Source organism: Chroicocephalus ridibundus, chromosome 5 (genome assembly GCF_963924245.1).
Source record: "Chroicocephalus ridibundus chromosome 5, bChrRid1.1, whole genome shotgun sequence".
In the NCBI taxonomy this organism is placed as follows: Eukaryota; Metazoa; Chordata; class Aves; order Charadriiformes; family Laridae; genus Chroicocephalus; species Chroicocephalus ridibundus.
In genome coordinates this window covers 59,517,217-59,533,925 of record NC_086288.1, presented here as the reverse complement: position 1 = coordinate 59,533,925, position 16,709 = coordinate 59,517,217, and the positions used below count along the sequence as shown (strand labels likewise).

General features: G+C 36.7%; 1 protein-coding gene across 2 annotated transcripts in view; it reads right to left on the bottom strand.

The window, feature by feature from the left end:
• The window catches only part of NCAPG (non-SMC condensin I complex subunit G), a 32,150-nt gene extending 16,766 nt beyond the window's left edge, over window positions 1–15,384 (bottom strand). For both annotated transcript variants that reach the window (XM_063336911.1, XM_063336912.1), the window contains exons 1-11: window positions 14,968–15,384; window positions 14,143–14,352; window positions 12,737–12,965; window positions 11,152–11,297; window positions 10,126–10,210; window positions 7,825–8,017; window positions 5,617–5,766; window positions 3,159–3,299; window positions 2,036–2,159; window positions 598–687; window positions 256–435 (exon numbers count right to left, since the gene is read on the bottom strand). In XM_063336911.1, the coding sequence (XP_063192981.1) occupies window positions 256–435; window positions 598–687; window positions 2,036–2,159; window positions 3,159–3,299; window positions 5,617–5,766; window positions 7,825–8,017; window positions 10,126–10,210; window positions 11,152–11,297; window positions 12,737–12,965; window positions 14,143–14,352; window positions 14,968–15,078 (1,659 nt within the window). In that variant the 5' untranslated portion in view covers window positions 15,079–15,384. The remainder of the gene's footprint in view (window positions 1–255; window positions 436–597; window positions 688–2,035; window positions 2,160–3,158; window positions 3,300–5,616; window positions 5,767–7,824; window positions 8,018–10,125; window positions 10,211–11,151; window positions 11,298–12,736; window positions 12,966–14,142; window positions 14,353–14,967) is intronic.
• Between the last annotated feature and the right edge of the window lie 1,325 nt (window positions 15,385–16,709).

The following is a 16,709-nucleotide window of genomic DNA, read 5'->3' as shown; positions in this document are numbered from 1 at the left end:
GTAAAATTAGTAAAAACAAGACCCTTGAAGAATTCGTTAGTTACTCAAGGACAAAAGAGCAGTTTAACTGCAATTAATTTTTTGCTAGAGCATACCATCAGCTTCTATACATAACAAAAGAGAATACTAATATCATAAGTGTTCATTTTCAATTTTAAAAATTTAGATGATACAAGGCCAAACTACAGTTCTTTTAAAACTATGAATAAACAACAAAACATAACCAGCACTTGGGAATACAGGAAGGGAACAGACCTTCTCCACACGCATTTCTTTAATTTCAGGTTGCTCTGCTTCTTTTATCAGATCGCTTTTATTGTGTTCCAACTCAGTTATTTTCTCTTTTAATACTGATGCTTTATTAAAATCCTGCAGAGTAATGCATTCTTCCAAAGCTTCTTTTGCTTCAAAAAGTTTCACTTTTATTTCAGCCAACTGAAATACAAAGTAAAAAGAGAATTAATATAATACCATAACCTTCATGGTATTAGCCAACAATACACTATTGACACTAGCCAATAATACACTACTATATAAAACTCTTACTAGGTGAATATGCTTAAAAAATATTTTTCTCATTAACTAAAATCTGCTTACCTTAAGTTCCCGCTTTCTTATTTCAGCAGCATCAATAGGCTGGTCGACTGTAATAATTGGCTCACGAATTTCTGATATAATTTCTGCAATCTATTGTTACAAACGTTATATTAGTGTGATTAATTTCAGCTCAGATGTCAGATACTAAGCATTTATCTTTTCCAAATTTAAAATACCATCCTTCTGAAAAAGTATTGAACGTTTGTGCAGTTTCCCTTAACAGCTAATTCAATGCAAATAAATTCTCAATTTGACAATAGAGTCTAGTGTTTTCTACCATTTAGCTAGGTAAGCGAGAAAACAGAAGACTCTACACCCATGAATAAGTTAAGCAGTTTCTATGCCAACAGTTCACAGGCACCATCTCCTCTAGATCTGAACACGTGCTTTAAAAAGAATTACTGATAATGAGAGTGCAGTTTTTCATCTGCTACTACTTCAATCAAAATACAACTAAGAACACTATCATTTAAGGTCTATAAACCACCATGTGTAGTATAAGAAGCCATGCAAGTAATTTAATTTGAAGCCAAATACACGCATAGAACTAGAAGCAGAACTAGGCTGAGAGTTTTTCTGTTGGTTAGGGGTTTTCTTTAAAGTCAGACCCATTACATTAATAAAAAATGAGATGAAACATGAGTAAAATGAAAGACTGAATGAGACAGGATTGCCTTAATTTGATTTATCTTGTATCAGATCACCTCAGTTTAATTTCCTCTCAAGCTGTACCAAATCAACAGAATGCATTGAATCAGTGTATTTTACTAGAATAGAAATGCACAATTTACTATACTATTGTACTATAATGCTAAGATTACCACAGCTCTTCCATCATGATCATGTAACAAACCTATACCCTAGCTCTACCAACTGGATTGAGGTTTTACAAAAGTGGTCTCTGTTCTTAGGTCCAGGGTTCTTTTAAAATATTTGAGCAAAACCAAGTGTCTATTTTTCAGGAGTCAAGTTTAAATAATTATGCTATATATAAAGACTCTACTATATAAAATACTTTTCTTGTAAAGGTTTTTAGTACCTATCTCAGCTAAAAGGAATGAAGAGAAATCTAAAACCTGGAAATATATATTATCCTCACTTTGAATGTTCTGTTCTAGTGAAAACTGTTTGGATCTAATATGACAAAGGATTCTAAAACAGGCGGTCGAAGTGCAATACTTTCTTAATTTGAGAATTATATTTACAACACCAGCCAAATTCCTAAAGATAAAGATCTTTAGATAACCACAAAATGCAGCTATGAAAAAAAAAAAGGGGGGGGGGACAGAACATAAATGCTTTTCCAAGATAAAATATTTTTAATTTATATACTTTAATATTTTAACTCCTGATATTTCTGTTAGAACGTCTCATAAAGGCTGTTTGATATTTGGGGAGGGCAGAGCCTAGAAAACAATGAGCGTTTAGAATTACTTACAATTTGAATCCTCCTGTCATCATCCTTAACGATACCGAGTAATCTTTCCGCAAGCAGGGATACAAGGGCTGTTGAAGTTGCAGGTAAAATGAGAGTCTTTTGTAAAGTAACTAAGAGATGTTTTCTGCATCGAAGAGAAAAAAAACCCAATCAATCTGTTTGCTTATTCAAGAAAGTGGAAGACATAAGAGTTAATATTTTACCTACTTTGAGTTAGTGTGCTGAAGACTTTATAATACATTATAAGAAAACTTCTCTATAGCTATATTAACTGCTGAATGGATTTTCTTACTTAGCAGTGTTTTGTCTTTTCCTAATTTTACCTGATTTCTCTTGAATATAAAATGCTGACTCTTTTAATCAGGTGTCACTACTGTCCAATGAAAGGTCATACCAGCAGAAAACAGTCAGAATATCAGTACTGTAGAATGCTTTCCTAGACATTCTCTGTCTGGAAACTAAAAAAGAAATTACAAGTTAAACTATCCTGCCAGCTTGGCATACATATAATGCATGCCAATGAGAGTTAGAAATTATTGCTGTGTTTGTACTAGCATAACTGCTATTTTTCACAAAATGCCTTTGATGGTATGAACTTCCATATTTATTCACTCTTATTTCTTCATGTCAAAAGGCTGTTCAAATTATAGGAATGACACAGTTAACACAGTGCAATTCAGCTTGGTATCTAAAACATCTGTAACCTTTTAGGCTTCAGCAGACTGGACTTAAAAACATAAGAAACACACATGCTACTTACTACAAGTCATCTGCTGAGAATTACTCCATTTATCTCCTTTTTTTTTTATATACTATGTTCCAAACGAACAGTCCTGTAACTTCATAATCTCAAAAATACGTTATGAAAAAAACTGAATTTGTTCTCCCCACACAATGTTGTATCTGCATTAAAACTCATTTTTCCATAAAAGTAAGCAGACAATACATTTGGCACACTTTTGGGAACAATTCCATTAGAGAGACTGTGTCTTTTTTTTTCCAGCTAGCAATAGAACCGTATTTTGTCCGTTTGATCAGGTTATTTTCCCAACAGAGACTCTATGTCTATCCACAGGCATGAATGCCATAAGCTTAATAACACAAATTTTATATTTGAGTTTACCTTCCTCCCTCTTCCATGGTATCCATGCAGCCTATGATAAGAATCAGTTGCTGGCCTATAAATTCTTTTGTCATCAGGTTTTCAAAACAAGTGAAGTCTTCCCTTTCTTCCTCACTAAGAAGTGGCATATTTTGAAGGTAACTGAATCCAAATAGAACAGATATAATTACATTCAGAATCATTGTTGGAAAGAAACAAAACAAAAAGCCCCCAAAACAAAAAAAACCAAACAATCCCCCCACCCCAAAACACACAACTGCAAACCCCTACCACTTTCCTGTCCTGCATAAACAAGTGGTTACCTTAGCTACAAACCTTTAAAATTAACATTTGTGTTCTCTTTTTCCAGAAAGTTATTTTTACCAAATAATGAACAGTTTAAAAATAATGCACTTCTTTAAAAAAATTCCTTGTTTGAGAATGCAAAACAGTAAGAAACAGAAAATAACAAGTTATGCTTGTACATGTGTTTTCAGTTCTGCACGCCTGCATAAAGACGGCATCTTAGGAATAAATGTATACATGTACCATTTTTCATATTTACAACTAGAATTTTTCTGTGTATTTAGGTACTATTTATTCTTCTACATGTTCAGAAGTGTTATATTGCCTATAAGACAAAATACAAGAAAATCATTAAAGTGTGCAGTGAATTTATAATTCTTTATCTAATCAAGTATGCTATCACAGAAGAACAACAATCTGTTGTCAGATACACTCAGACACATCACATGGAAACTGTAATCAGTTTGCTCCTTTTTTTTTTTTCCTAGAGTCATCGTTCTTTTATCCATCAGTGAGAACATGCATGTTCAGAAAATCTGGAGTGAAATATATTGTGTACAACATTCAATACTGAATATAATGTAATATATAAAATTCAAATACTGATATGAGCTGTGAAAAAGATGTTTATTTTCACCACAGCTTTCCAGATACTTTTCATCAGCAGCTCATTAAATTTAGCAAAATTTAAAAAATTCTTCAAAGTTAGGAAAAAAATGTAGCTACTATTTAAGAACATCTGAAATTACAATACTGTAGGCAGCTGTTTCCGATCATTTAACAATGTTACCTGCACCAGATAACAGTGAAATACCTACATGAAGCTTACAATGTTACATTTTTTCTTAAGTATCAATGACTTGCAATTTCTTGCTCCTCCTAACTGATACTCTCACAGTGCAAACAGAGACTCGGATTGTACAATTGTAAATCTTACCTGAAACAACTGGTGGCACAGCTCACCAATGAATAGTTTAACAGTTGATACTGAAAAGTACCAGCAAACCTAATCAATCTTACTCTCCCTCTTCCTGAAGGGGAAGATAACTGAAGGCATTTTGAGTAAGATCGGATGGAAAAAAGAAAATCTTTTTTTTGGAGAACAAATGTTTTATGGATTCTTAAATTAAGTATGAACGAATAAATTTACACCCACCAGACTGAATCCACATTTCAAAATTAAGGAAGCACAGATGCTTCATTTATTAAAAATTTATGAAACATGTTAGCTCATTCTACATTGAAAAGTAGCAATGATTTCTCTAAGTACTACTATAATACTACACCCACTGAATTGAGAAAAAAATACACATATTTTTAATTGGAAACATCTATCAAAAAATGCATTTTTCAGCAGATCTGATTTACAACCATTTCAGGAAGCTTCACGCTACATTTTGCAAGTACAATACCTTAGTTAAGATTTCTCAGCATTCTCCATGCTCACAAACATAAATTCTGTTAAAATTTTATGTTGAGAGTAAAATATCCCACTAAGACAAAAAAAAATTACCTTTCTTCACTTTGGTAAAAAGATTGACTTAAGAAAACATTCCTTTTTTTTCCCCCTATTAAGTGTTCTGTAATTGGCTCATTTAACAGCGCTGACACTGCCTTCAAATATAACTTTTTGGGAAGCATGCCTGCCTGAGCAGGGGAAAGCGAGGGGAATGAACTTTCAGTTTCAAAAGCACTTCTCTTGGGGACAGCAGCCGAATTTTACTTTATATTCACAAATTACAACACTGAAAAATGTATTGGTTTCTGCAACCTTTAAAAACCTCTTTCTGCAAACTCTTTGCAAACACACAGCAAGCTACATAGTAACAGATGGACAAAGGATAGCTGCATACTACAGAGCAATTATTCTATTGCCTTAAATGGCAAAGTATTATATGCTATTGTTCTAGAAGTCCATCTTGCTGATAATTCATGAGAAAGGACATTCCAAAAATTGTTTTCAAGTTATAAATTTGCTTTTTACAGTTTTTGTTTAAACAAAGTAAATCCTCTGAAAAATGTTAAAAAGTTTTAAAAAAAAATAAAATTAAAAAAAATCACTGTTCAAGCACAACTTTGGCTTTGGAGGAAACCTGAATAGTCGAATAAAAGAAATATTCTCTTCTCTAAAAAAATAAATCTATTTTTAGATTTATTTTTAAATGCGATGTACCTTAATAAATAATCTGCATATATAGCTGGTTCTGGCAACATCTGTTCTAGTAAATCTTCACCTTCTTCACCTTTTGATTTTAGATATTCACAAAGACATCTCCAGTACAACACATTCTCAGCTGTTAAGTCTTCCAGTGGAATCAGTTTTCTAAACAAAAATAAATAGAGCTAAATAAAATAAGGTCAAAGACAACAAATGCACAGAAATAGACTATTTCCTAAAATGAAAATAAAATCCTGTCAAAGCTATTCCCCACAGAAATACTTAAAGACCGACAAAAATAACTTCCTCTTCCTTAAGTGAGGACACGGAGCTCCCTGAGCCTCTCACTACATTGCACTTTTCAGTATTTTAAATCAAGGCTGCTTATATCAGTTCGCAGAAAGGTTATGTTCAGCCCTTCAGACCTCCTAGCACAACCACCCAAGTACTTCAACTCCATGAAACACTGTTATTACTGTACAGGTCTGGAAAACTGAACTCCATTAATCTGCAGAAATGCAACAACTGCATTAAACTGTTTTTCAGCTCCTGATTATGAATTGTTTCTTCCGTTCTTAATACAAGACCTTCACACAATATTTAAGTAGGAATCATAGTATGTCAAATGCAAAAAGTAATAGAACTGCTTCCCAGCATCTCTGTAAGCTCTTCCTCTGTCTACCTGTCATACACCCCCCACTCCTTTTTATAATCATAGTCTTTTCCATCCTAAGTATGGCATATAATCTTTGTTTTCAGAAGCAGAACATCAAGTTGTGCATTAATTCTACCTCAAGACAGAAGAGAGTATCACTCTTCATTCCCTTGAATCCCACTTTAGTTGCAAACTATCAATAACAATTATGGTTTTCTTTTAGGTCCTTCATACACACGCAAACAAAGAAAACAAAAAAGCTTCATTTTGTGCAGAATCAAAGCTCTTAACTATATATATAAAAATATATGGACATACATAAATAATACAAATATATGGACAAGTCTGTAACCATATAAATGTTTCCTTTGAACCTCTTAAGATATTGGCACATTTCCAGAGGCTATAATAAAGTTATTTCACCGTTACTGCTGCTTTTTAAAGCCACAGGCCCACATCTATAGCTCTGGAGTGCAATGCATGTAGCATCTACTGATTTCAAAACATCTGTCATAAGCTACCACTGGAATGCAAGACACTCCATACAATGACATTACACATTTTCCCCCAAAAACACAGAATAAAATTTTGTTATCACTTTTTAATCGGTGACAATTTGTCATTTAAGTTTATCATCTGAGATTAGACTCCTACAACTGCTAATAATCACGGTACTCTGGTTGCCTCAATTAACTGGAGCCATTTCTTCTCACACCTTTTTGCCTCCCTTAGCAATTTCCTACAACTTCTAATTTCATTTTTTCTTTTGCCCTTCATTTTTGCTTTATGGAGCTTAATATTCATCACACCATCTTCTTTGTAGCTTAGGAACTCACTTAGTCAAATTCTACCAAATATTAACACAGGAAAAGAAGCTTCTAAGATACCAGCTTATGTCAAGCTCTGTTAATACAAATAAAAAACCTCCAAAAGATGACTGAAACACAAGCCCAATAATTCCATTCTGATTGATTCTCCAAACAGTTCATGGATAACTGAACCAGCCTCAAATTGTGGTGCCTTTATCTCAGCAAAAAGGACAGAGGGAAGCCAACGAGAACTAGGAAACGCGTGAGAAAAAACAGAAGCACTACTGAGAGGAAGGAGGAACAGGAGAAAAGGAGCTTTTCAGTCCCACAGGTTAAAAGAAGAGAGGAAATTACAGTTGTGGGGGTAAACTAGAGCATTGCCTTTATTGTAAGCTGTACAGACAATACAGGAAATAAAACAAATGCTTGTTTAGTTGATTCATTTACTGCCTCCTCTTAAACTCTAAGAGTGTGGTTTTTAGGGTGTTCAGGAGACAAGAAGTCAGATATTTTTCATTTTTTCCTCCTGCTTATCTGGCACAATTGTTTCCAGCTGGTGAACACAGATCTTTTAAAGAAGAAAAAAAGCATATCCAAAGCACTTATGTACAGAAACACCAGAGACATCATGGCTTAAACCACAATATCAGCCTTTTATCACAGGTAATAGTTGCTCTGCTCCCCATTTAGATATAGCCTTTAATTTAATATTCTTATACAAAATATTCATCTTTTGGAAATGAAAACCTATCTGCATACCTGCTGTCAAGGTTTTTACATTTCTGAACAAAGTCATGAAGTGGAGATAATGAAAACATAGCATTTAGTACTGAGATGGCCACTTCTGGGCAGTTTTCCACATCCAGTCGATGAAGCAATTCTAAAACATCCCCTTCAGTCAATTGTAACCAGGCTTGAAGCAGCTTCTTCTTCACTACCTCCTTAACAGCATCTAATAATACAGGAATTTAAATGTTTTAAAACATTAAATGTCAAAAAATACCAAGTTTTCAACTTACTTTCATAAATCATTTTTCTAGAGAAAGCTTTTGGGAAAGAAGTTATTATATAGTTGAACTTAACACTACCTTAAAAAAAAAAAAGAAAGAAAACCAACAGTTAAACAAGAACTACCTATGGAGCACTACTACATTTTTGAGGCAGTATTCTTCCCCACAGGGAATAAAAAAAAATAAAAAAAAAAAACAACCAACCTCTATCCAAAAACTGTTACATCTAAAGAAAGCACCTCAACCCAGAAAATATACAAACCATGAACTCTTGTAGAGCAGGAAATATTCTGGGGAAGCATTGTTATATACTTATTCTGTTTCGGGTATTTAGGAATTGGTTGCTTTTGGAGGCAGGATACTACTCTACAGACCTTTAGTCTGAATTGCCACACAGAATTCCTGTGTTAATTCAATTATTTAACTAGATTATAAAATTTACATAAAGATACATTAAGTCTCTCCTCCCCACTGCCACAATGAACAGTTTCTGGATCAGTAGGGTACTATTTAATCAAGGAAAAAAGTATTTATGGGAATATCTAGAATACATATGTCATTCACACATACACACAGATTTAAGCAGGGAAGTAGAAAGGCTAATACTCTGGTGTATGAAAAAACCATAATAACTAGGGAGCAATACAAGTATGCTCTTAGAACCTTTTAGAAAATAATATCCAATATAATGGAAACAAAGTACACACACACTGGACAACATTCATCTTTCCTCTTACATGTAACTTACGATAATAAAGACTTAAATATAATCAAGAGTTCAAAGAGAACTGTAAAAAGGCCTTGAAAGAGGTAAACTAAGGTCCTAAGAATGATGCAGCCAGTAGACAAGAAGCAGCTATTTCATCAAACAGCAAACTAGTTTATTGATAAGAAATAGTAATTCAAAACATGAGTTTTTCAGTGCTGGACTTCAAAAACAAAACCTGACAAACTTCATTAGACTAGTACAGAACAATTCAAGGTAGGTGGGGAACAATGCTAATTAAAACTTATTATACAGAAGGAAGACTTCCTTTTAACTGTAGTTCGATACTGCATAAGACAGCACTCAGCTGATCCTCTCTTCCTTTGCTAACATGATCCCCAACTAGCCAAAAAGAAAGGCAGATCAAAAAAACCCCATGCATACAAGACACACCTGTAAGAGCTCCAGTTACCAATGAACACAGTACTTTTGTGTTTTAAGTGAATATCCGCATAGGTCGTATTTCTCACAGTTCACAAGCAGTACACCACTAAGCCAAGAAAATTCTCAGAGTAAAATTCAACAGGGCTTAGTACAGATTTTCCAAACAAAGTATGTGGATAACACTGTAGCACATTTAGTAAAACTGGCAGCTTTTATTGTGAAATTCATGCAAAAAAAAAAAAAAAGCCATGTTCTATGTAGGCAGGCCAGAATTGTCTCACTCAGATGCATGTGACCTTTTGATCTTTTGGCAACACCACCACATACAATTATGGATATATTCTGAATGGCTCTTTATATAAAAGTGATACAGTACAGAAGACATCAAAAACAATAAAGCTGCTTCATGATGAGGGTCAAATAAAAAATTCATTAAAAAAAATTTAAGCTAGTTAAATGAAAAACTAAACAGCTGAGAAGATTTCTCTCCGAAGACACACAGGAAACATTTTCAAACAATTATCAAAATTATATTAATGTTTATATTTCAATTATTAAATATATTAGTTACAAAAATACTGTAATGAAACATATTTCAAAATACATTGATTAAATAATTACATTTTTCTACTTCTGTGTTAAATTACATTGTTGCTTTTTAATTTTAATAGCATTTGGTCCTATTTTAGAGCTCAGTGTCTTTCAAGTTTTTTGAAAGTGCAAAACTTTTCTGGTTTGTCCACTATAAAAGGACTGGAAAACCAAAGCAGCAAGCAGAATTTCTTCTGCATAAACATTTCCATTATTGCCATTACAGCTTAGACATAAATCATCCCCAGAACATTAGAAAGTATTCTCTCAAGCATTTATATTAAGATGTTGAGAAAGATGATCTCTTACCAGATCTGTCATTAAGTCCTTGTTGCAATAACTTTACTCTCTGTGCTATTGACAGAGCTCTCATGTGAACTTTTTCTGCCAAAACCTTAAAAAAAATTAAGACATTAAATACATTTCTACAAATTATAACAACTGTTTTCATTAACTACCTGTGGGTTTAAACTCTCAATTTTATCCATCCATAGAAACCGTAAGTCAACAAAACCCTGTAATACCTATACCATCGGCATCATACCAATACATTAGCAAGCAGATTCTTGCACATGGAAGCAAATGTAAAATAAAGTAAGAATAAAGTTAACAAAGAGCTTAGGAGCTCGGCAGCTCCACTTGAATGCAACACCTGGATATGAAAATTATTCTCTTTAAAGCTCCAAGAACAATGAATACCTGCAATGAAACAACTAAAGTATGTACTTTTCTCAAAGTCTACTAACACACAGATTCAGTTAAAAATTAGAATTTAATCAAAATTACGAAAGCACAGAAGATGGGTCTGTGTGAAAAAACCAAACATTTTGTTTGAAGATGCCTGTACAAGAAATATACATGGCAGCATACCTTCTTGCCCCTACACCTACACATAAGCACACATAAGCATAAGTAATGGCTGATGCTTCTCAAAATTGGAATACCAAAATATGTAAATTTTTACACTAGTATTGCTGTGATATTAACTTTACTGAATTATCTAATATGTAATAACAGAGAAGAAAAAAATACTTCACAAACATCACAACATGCATAGATAGAAAAAAGAGATCGTATACAAAATATATACTTTTAATGTCTGATTCTGAAGATCCAAGTTCTATCATGAAAGTAATTTCTATCAAGCAATTTCTGTGGTCAAGTTCAGGGATTTTAACTTGAAAACTTGTATTAAATTAATCCCCCTCAAAATTATGGCAAGTGAAAATAAATTATTTAACCATTCTTAGTGTCTAGCCAATGACATATAATAAAAGTTTTAAAGCCTTTTTCCTAAGTCAGTCTTTCAAATGAATATTAAGTGATCCAATTTACCTCATATGCCAGCTTTCTGACAGCTTCCTTTACATCCATAGTGCGGCCTACAATTTTTGGCAAAGTCCTTGCTGATGGAGCAATACACGACAGCACTGCACGCCTCACTTCTGAATTTGAATCATTTTCAAGTAATATGTTGTAGACTGAAAGTAAAGTTTCATAAGAGTTTGAAACATTACAAAAAACCAGAAAATACTAAAAAAAAAAAAAAAAATCAGCAGTTATTATTAAAACCCCTCCTCTGCCCCTGCATAGCTCATAAAAATTTAGGGAAGAGTTTAGGGTCACAACCCGAAGATTTCACAGCAATTACATGCTGAGCTATGATCTCAAAAAAAATTCAACTAGGAAAAATAATATTTGCAACAATAAGTAGGATCCTCAGTTAATAACTCCAAAAATTGCTACCCTAGACTCCACCTATAAATAGCCACTTTGTCATTTTTGGGGCAAAAAAAATAAAAATAAAAAATAAAATGCTTCCAAATGTCAGCTCCTTAAGACCTCTATTCACTGGCTATACATCCTCATTACCTTTGGGGTAGATTCTCAAATTTTCCTATAGATGGAAAACTGCAATCTCCTACCAAAACTCAAATAGTCAATCTCATGTAATGCTTTTTGTTATGTTCTTGACCCTAATTAACAGCAACAACAAAAACAATTTAAGAGAACACTTGAATTCACCTTCTTGCTCTGTGAGACAATGATTAACTATGAAATTTAAGTGCTCCTAAATAAGGAACTTGTAAACAAACACTTAGAACATATAATTTCAAAGAAGGTTGCTTAACAACAAAAGAACCTCAACTAACTTACTCTCTTCACAAAAGAAAGTACGTAAAGTTTAATCAGGGCACAATTTACATAACAGCTGTGCTGGCACAAACCTGCAGACCCTCTACCCTGAGGCAATGGAAGTAGAGGCTTAGTCAAGAGTCATACCATACACAAAGAAACCCACAATCGGCACAAAAACAGCATCAAGAAACATGGTTTACAGAGGTGCCAACCTCTTAAAGGAAGTGATCCATGAACAAGATGAGACTCGGGACGGGGAGAGGGGTGGCTGGAGAAGGCCCAAAAAAGTTATAAGTCAACAATGTCGATAACCAGTTTGCCTCTCATGTAGCAAACAGCCCTTGTTTGAGACAAAATTAGTTTTTCTATTATCACCTTCACTCCTCTAAGTGTTTTTGTAGAAGTTCATTTCAATTAATAGTACAAAAGGGTCCTTAAGAGGGTAATAACTGAGCAAGCACGTATCATATCCCCATGGCATTATTCTCACCATCCCTCCGTTACATTCAGTTCATAGAATAGCCCGAGCCCAATATGATTTGTCTGTCATTTAATCAACAGTGGATCTCTCCTTCAAGCAGTTCTGTCTTTTCCCCTTAAACATACACAACTCTTGCATCTATAACCTCCTCTGGCAAGAAGCTCCACAGTTCATGAATTATTACAACAATACCCTCTAAGTTTGTTTACTCAATGCTTAAGAAAATGCTTAAAATGTTTTAAAATAATGTAAAGCAACAAATGTTGTTCTTAAACAAAAGAAAAATCCAATACTACTTACTATTAATAACAGGACAGTTTTCATCCTTAGGATCTTGAAGTCTCGACAGGGCCAAGACAGCTTGAATTCTCACATTTGAAAATTTATCTTTAAGTCTAATCAGCATAGCTTCATTAATTTTATCAAATAAATCATCATCAATCTGGGCATTCTCTGGCATATTTCCCAAAATCTTATTAACAAGCTGGCATGTTCGAAACCTAACTGCATGGCTGTTCGCATCGTGAGACTTAGGGAAAGAAAAAACAAAAGCATTCTTATAATCACACTTTTCTCATTTACAACATAAGGCTATTAACATGCACACATAAGTGTCACAGAATCACGGAATTTTTCAGAGTTGGAAGGGACCTCTAGAGATCATCTAGTCCAACTCCCCTGCTAAAGCAGGATTGCCTAGAGCACATCACTCAGCACTGCATCCAGGCGGGTCTTGAAAGTCTCCAGAGAAGGGGACTCCACAACCTCCCTGGGCAGCCTGTTCCAGTGCTCTGTCACCCTCACCGTAAAGAAGTTTTTTCTCATATGTTCTTCCTATGTTCCAGCTTGTGCCTGTTACCCCTCGTCCTGTTACTGGGAACCACTGAAAAGAGTCTGACTCCATCCTCCTTAAACCCACCCTTTAGATACTTGTAAACATTAATAAGGTCTCCCCTCAGCCTTCTCTTCTCCAGGCTAAAGTAGTTAATACTCTATACAGTACATGAAATATGTATTTCAAAAGCTCTTCCTATTTAAGGAAAACACAGTCCATCACTTATATCAGTGGCACTTTACATAATTAGCCATATCTTCACAAAGGAAGAAACATGCTTACCACTCAATGCAGACTACAGTACATTAGCTAACTTATCCCTCCATAAACCATTAGAAGGAATAAAAAAAGGTGCTAGACATGATGATTGTGATCTTGGCCTGACCAATAATTTTTCCATATCAAAACACTAGTTTAAGAAAATATAATTCTACTTGTGTTTTCATGCTATTGGAACTGTCCATCTCCTTTTTATATAACACTTGCAATAGGCAGAAATGAATAATACATATGCCAATCATATGAAAGACCTTTTAGTATTTTCACTTATCAAAGAAAGAGTATAAATTTATTTTCATGACACTTCCAGAATTTCACATTTATAAATGCACCTATAGTAAAGCATCTAACGTGTCTGACAGCCAAATAAAAAAGCAATTAACATTTTCTCACGGGCCTAACTTTTGAAATCCAGTTGTTGGGGCAGCGGGCCGGGGGTGGGGGGGAAGGTATTACTCGTAAAGCCCTAGCTTCGCCTTGCTTTCACTTTTTAAGTTCCAGTTTGTTGGTATCATCTCCAGCGCCAGTAAGTTTCTGCTGCATGAAGTTTCCATTTATTATGTTAAAGCTTTAACAGTAAGTGTTGCTATACCTTAAGCAGAAAGTTAAGCACATAATTCAGGAGCAAATTATCATCTTCTTCTTCCTCACTACCATCCTCTTTCTCCATTTGATAAAATGAAGTAACAAATTTAGCCACAAAATCGATCACTTGTTCCACTGCTGGTTCCCGTCTGTAGATTATCATAGCATACTTAAGGAAATGAATGAATTTTTCATTAAAATCTTCCGTATCTTCCAACTGAAAAAAAGTAAAAATCAAACCACAACAAGCGATAACTACCTGGTTCATCTTTCTAAAGCAGTACCACAGAAAAATAAAATAAATTGTTTTATAACTGACTGCTTCCATTTAAATTTTTAAAGCGCTAAAGCCAGCAGCTAGGGCACACCCGCTGTTGTGCACTCTTCACTGAATATTTTGCTTTAACTCCACAGCAGGCGTATCTCTTGGCCGCTGGGCTCCGCTATGGAGTTTACATTTACCTGCTAACAGGTTTCAGAACGGCAATCGACACTCTCGTCCGTTATCACCTGTGTCACACCTACTTGTCGGGTACCCAAACACCTTCCAGCATCATTCATACCTGCCATAGGCCGTTCTTACACCCATGATCGCAGGAGACAAGAGTGTATAGTAGTTTAGCGTGTGGGTTGAGTCTTGTTTTTTTAAGTCGCAGGGCTTTTCTTAGTCATACTGGCCTCAACGCCTGTTTTAGGGGGGAAAAAAAAGACCGAAGAGGCCCCCTACCCTCCGAAGGAAAAGCCGAGCAGACCCTGAGCGCCCTCATTGTCCCCTCAGCCCGGCGGCTGACCGCTCCGCCCCGCCGCTGGCACGCCCCGAGGGCGGCCCTACCTGGTTATAGGTGCTCTTCAAATCCACGACAAGTTTCGCCTGGTTCTGGTGAGATTTCTGGGCCAGTTGAAAGGCTTCTTTGATTTGCAGAACTCTCTTTTTCACCCCCATGGCTATAGGGAAAGGGGACGGTCACCCCTCCCGCTTCGCTCCAGACTCGCGTCGCAGAGAGCCGCCGTGGGAAAGCGGAGAGCTACTGCTCCCCACAGCGGCAAGGCCGCTCCTAACGGCGGCAGAGCCGCAAGCCGACCACCCCACAGCCGAGCTGAGCCCAGCCGCTCCTCGCCTCCCGCTCCAGCCGCGGGGCCGCCGCCACACACCGTCCTCCGCCCGCCGACGCCGCGCGCGCCAGCAACGGCCGCCGCGCCCGCGCGCCCAGCTTCAAACTAGGCGCGAGTGCCGCTCCCAGTCTCGCGAGAAAGTCGGTGATCGGAGAGACGGGGGGGTGGGGGGGTGTGCGCGCGCTCGTCTCCGCGCGCTGGCGGCGGGGCGGGCCGTGGCGGGTAGGGCGGCCGTTAGCCGGGCGCGCGCGGCGAGCCCCTCGCCGCCATCTTCCTCTGGGGCGGGCCGTGAGGGAGAGGGCTGTGGCCGGCCTCGCCTCCGCCGCCGCCTCCTCCGCCGCCTCCTCCGCCTCCTGGGGCGCGCTCGCGGCAGGGGCGGCTGTTTCAAAGCAGGCCGGGCGTCAGCCCTGCTGCGGCTGAGGAGAAGCGTCGGGCAAGAGGATTTCCGGAACGTACGCTAGTTGCAAAATAGTCGAATAACTTCTGCAAAAAAGTCGATAAACTCTGGTGCTGCCCTCAGCCGCTCTCCCAAAGTCCTCTCCGGGCGTGATCATCTGGAAAAATTAGTGTAGTTGCATTTTGTAAACAGGAGCCTTACGCTGAAGCCATTGGCATAGCAAAACAAGAAAGCTCTGCCTGTGTCTTAAGATTAATAAATGCCCTTTGGAGAATGATTATCCAATGAGACAAAAAAAATGCTCAGCTACTGTATCTAGAGCAAGATATGTTTACCTATTTTAAAGTTCACTTTTGCCTAGTTTAAAGATTAAGGTAACAAAGGGAGTTAAGTTCACTAAGTTAGCCAGCTAAGTAACTGATTACTTAGTTCCCTGGGTGAACTACCTAAATTGAATCCAACTTGCAGACTTTGTGTTTCTTACTGGGACATCTTTCTGTTTTGTATCAGCTGTAAGGGAGTTTGAAAAGATGGATAGTATGGATAACCGACTTGTTGGAATGCATATTTGTGCTCTTTCCAGACTGAATCTTTTACTACTAGAAATTTTCCTCAAATTTTCAAGCATTTGTTGTGAACCTAATGTTCTCGCAGAAATCCTTTAACTTGAGAATAGTAATAAATTCTGTATCTCATTAAAAACAGGGAAGATAACTAAGCTCAAACTCACAGAATCACAGAATCTTCATGGTTGGAAAGGACCCTTAAGATCATCGAGTCCAACCAAACAACCTACAATCTCTGCCACTGGAGCATGCCCTGAAGTGCCACATCTAGACGTTTCTTAAACACCTCTAGGGATGGTGACTCAACCACCTCCCTGGGCAGGCTGTTCCAGTGCCTGACCACTCTTGCAGTAAAGTAATTCCTCCTAATATCTAACCTAAACCTCCCCTGCTGCAGCTTCAGACCATTTCCTCTGGTCCTGTCATTATTCACCTGGGAGAAGAGGCCAACACCCACCTCTCTCCACCCTCCTTTCAGGTAGTTGTAGAGGGCAATGA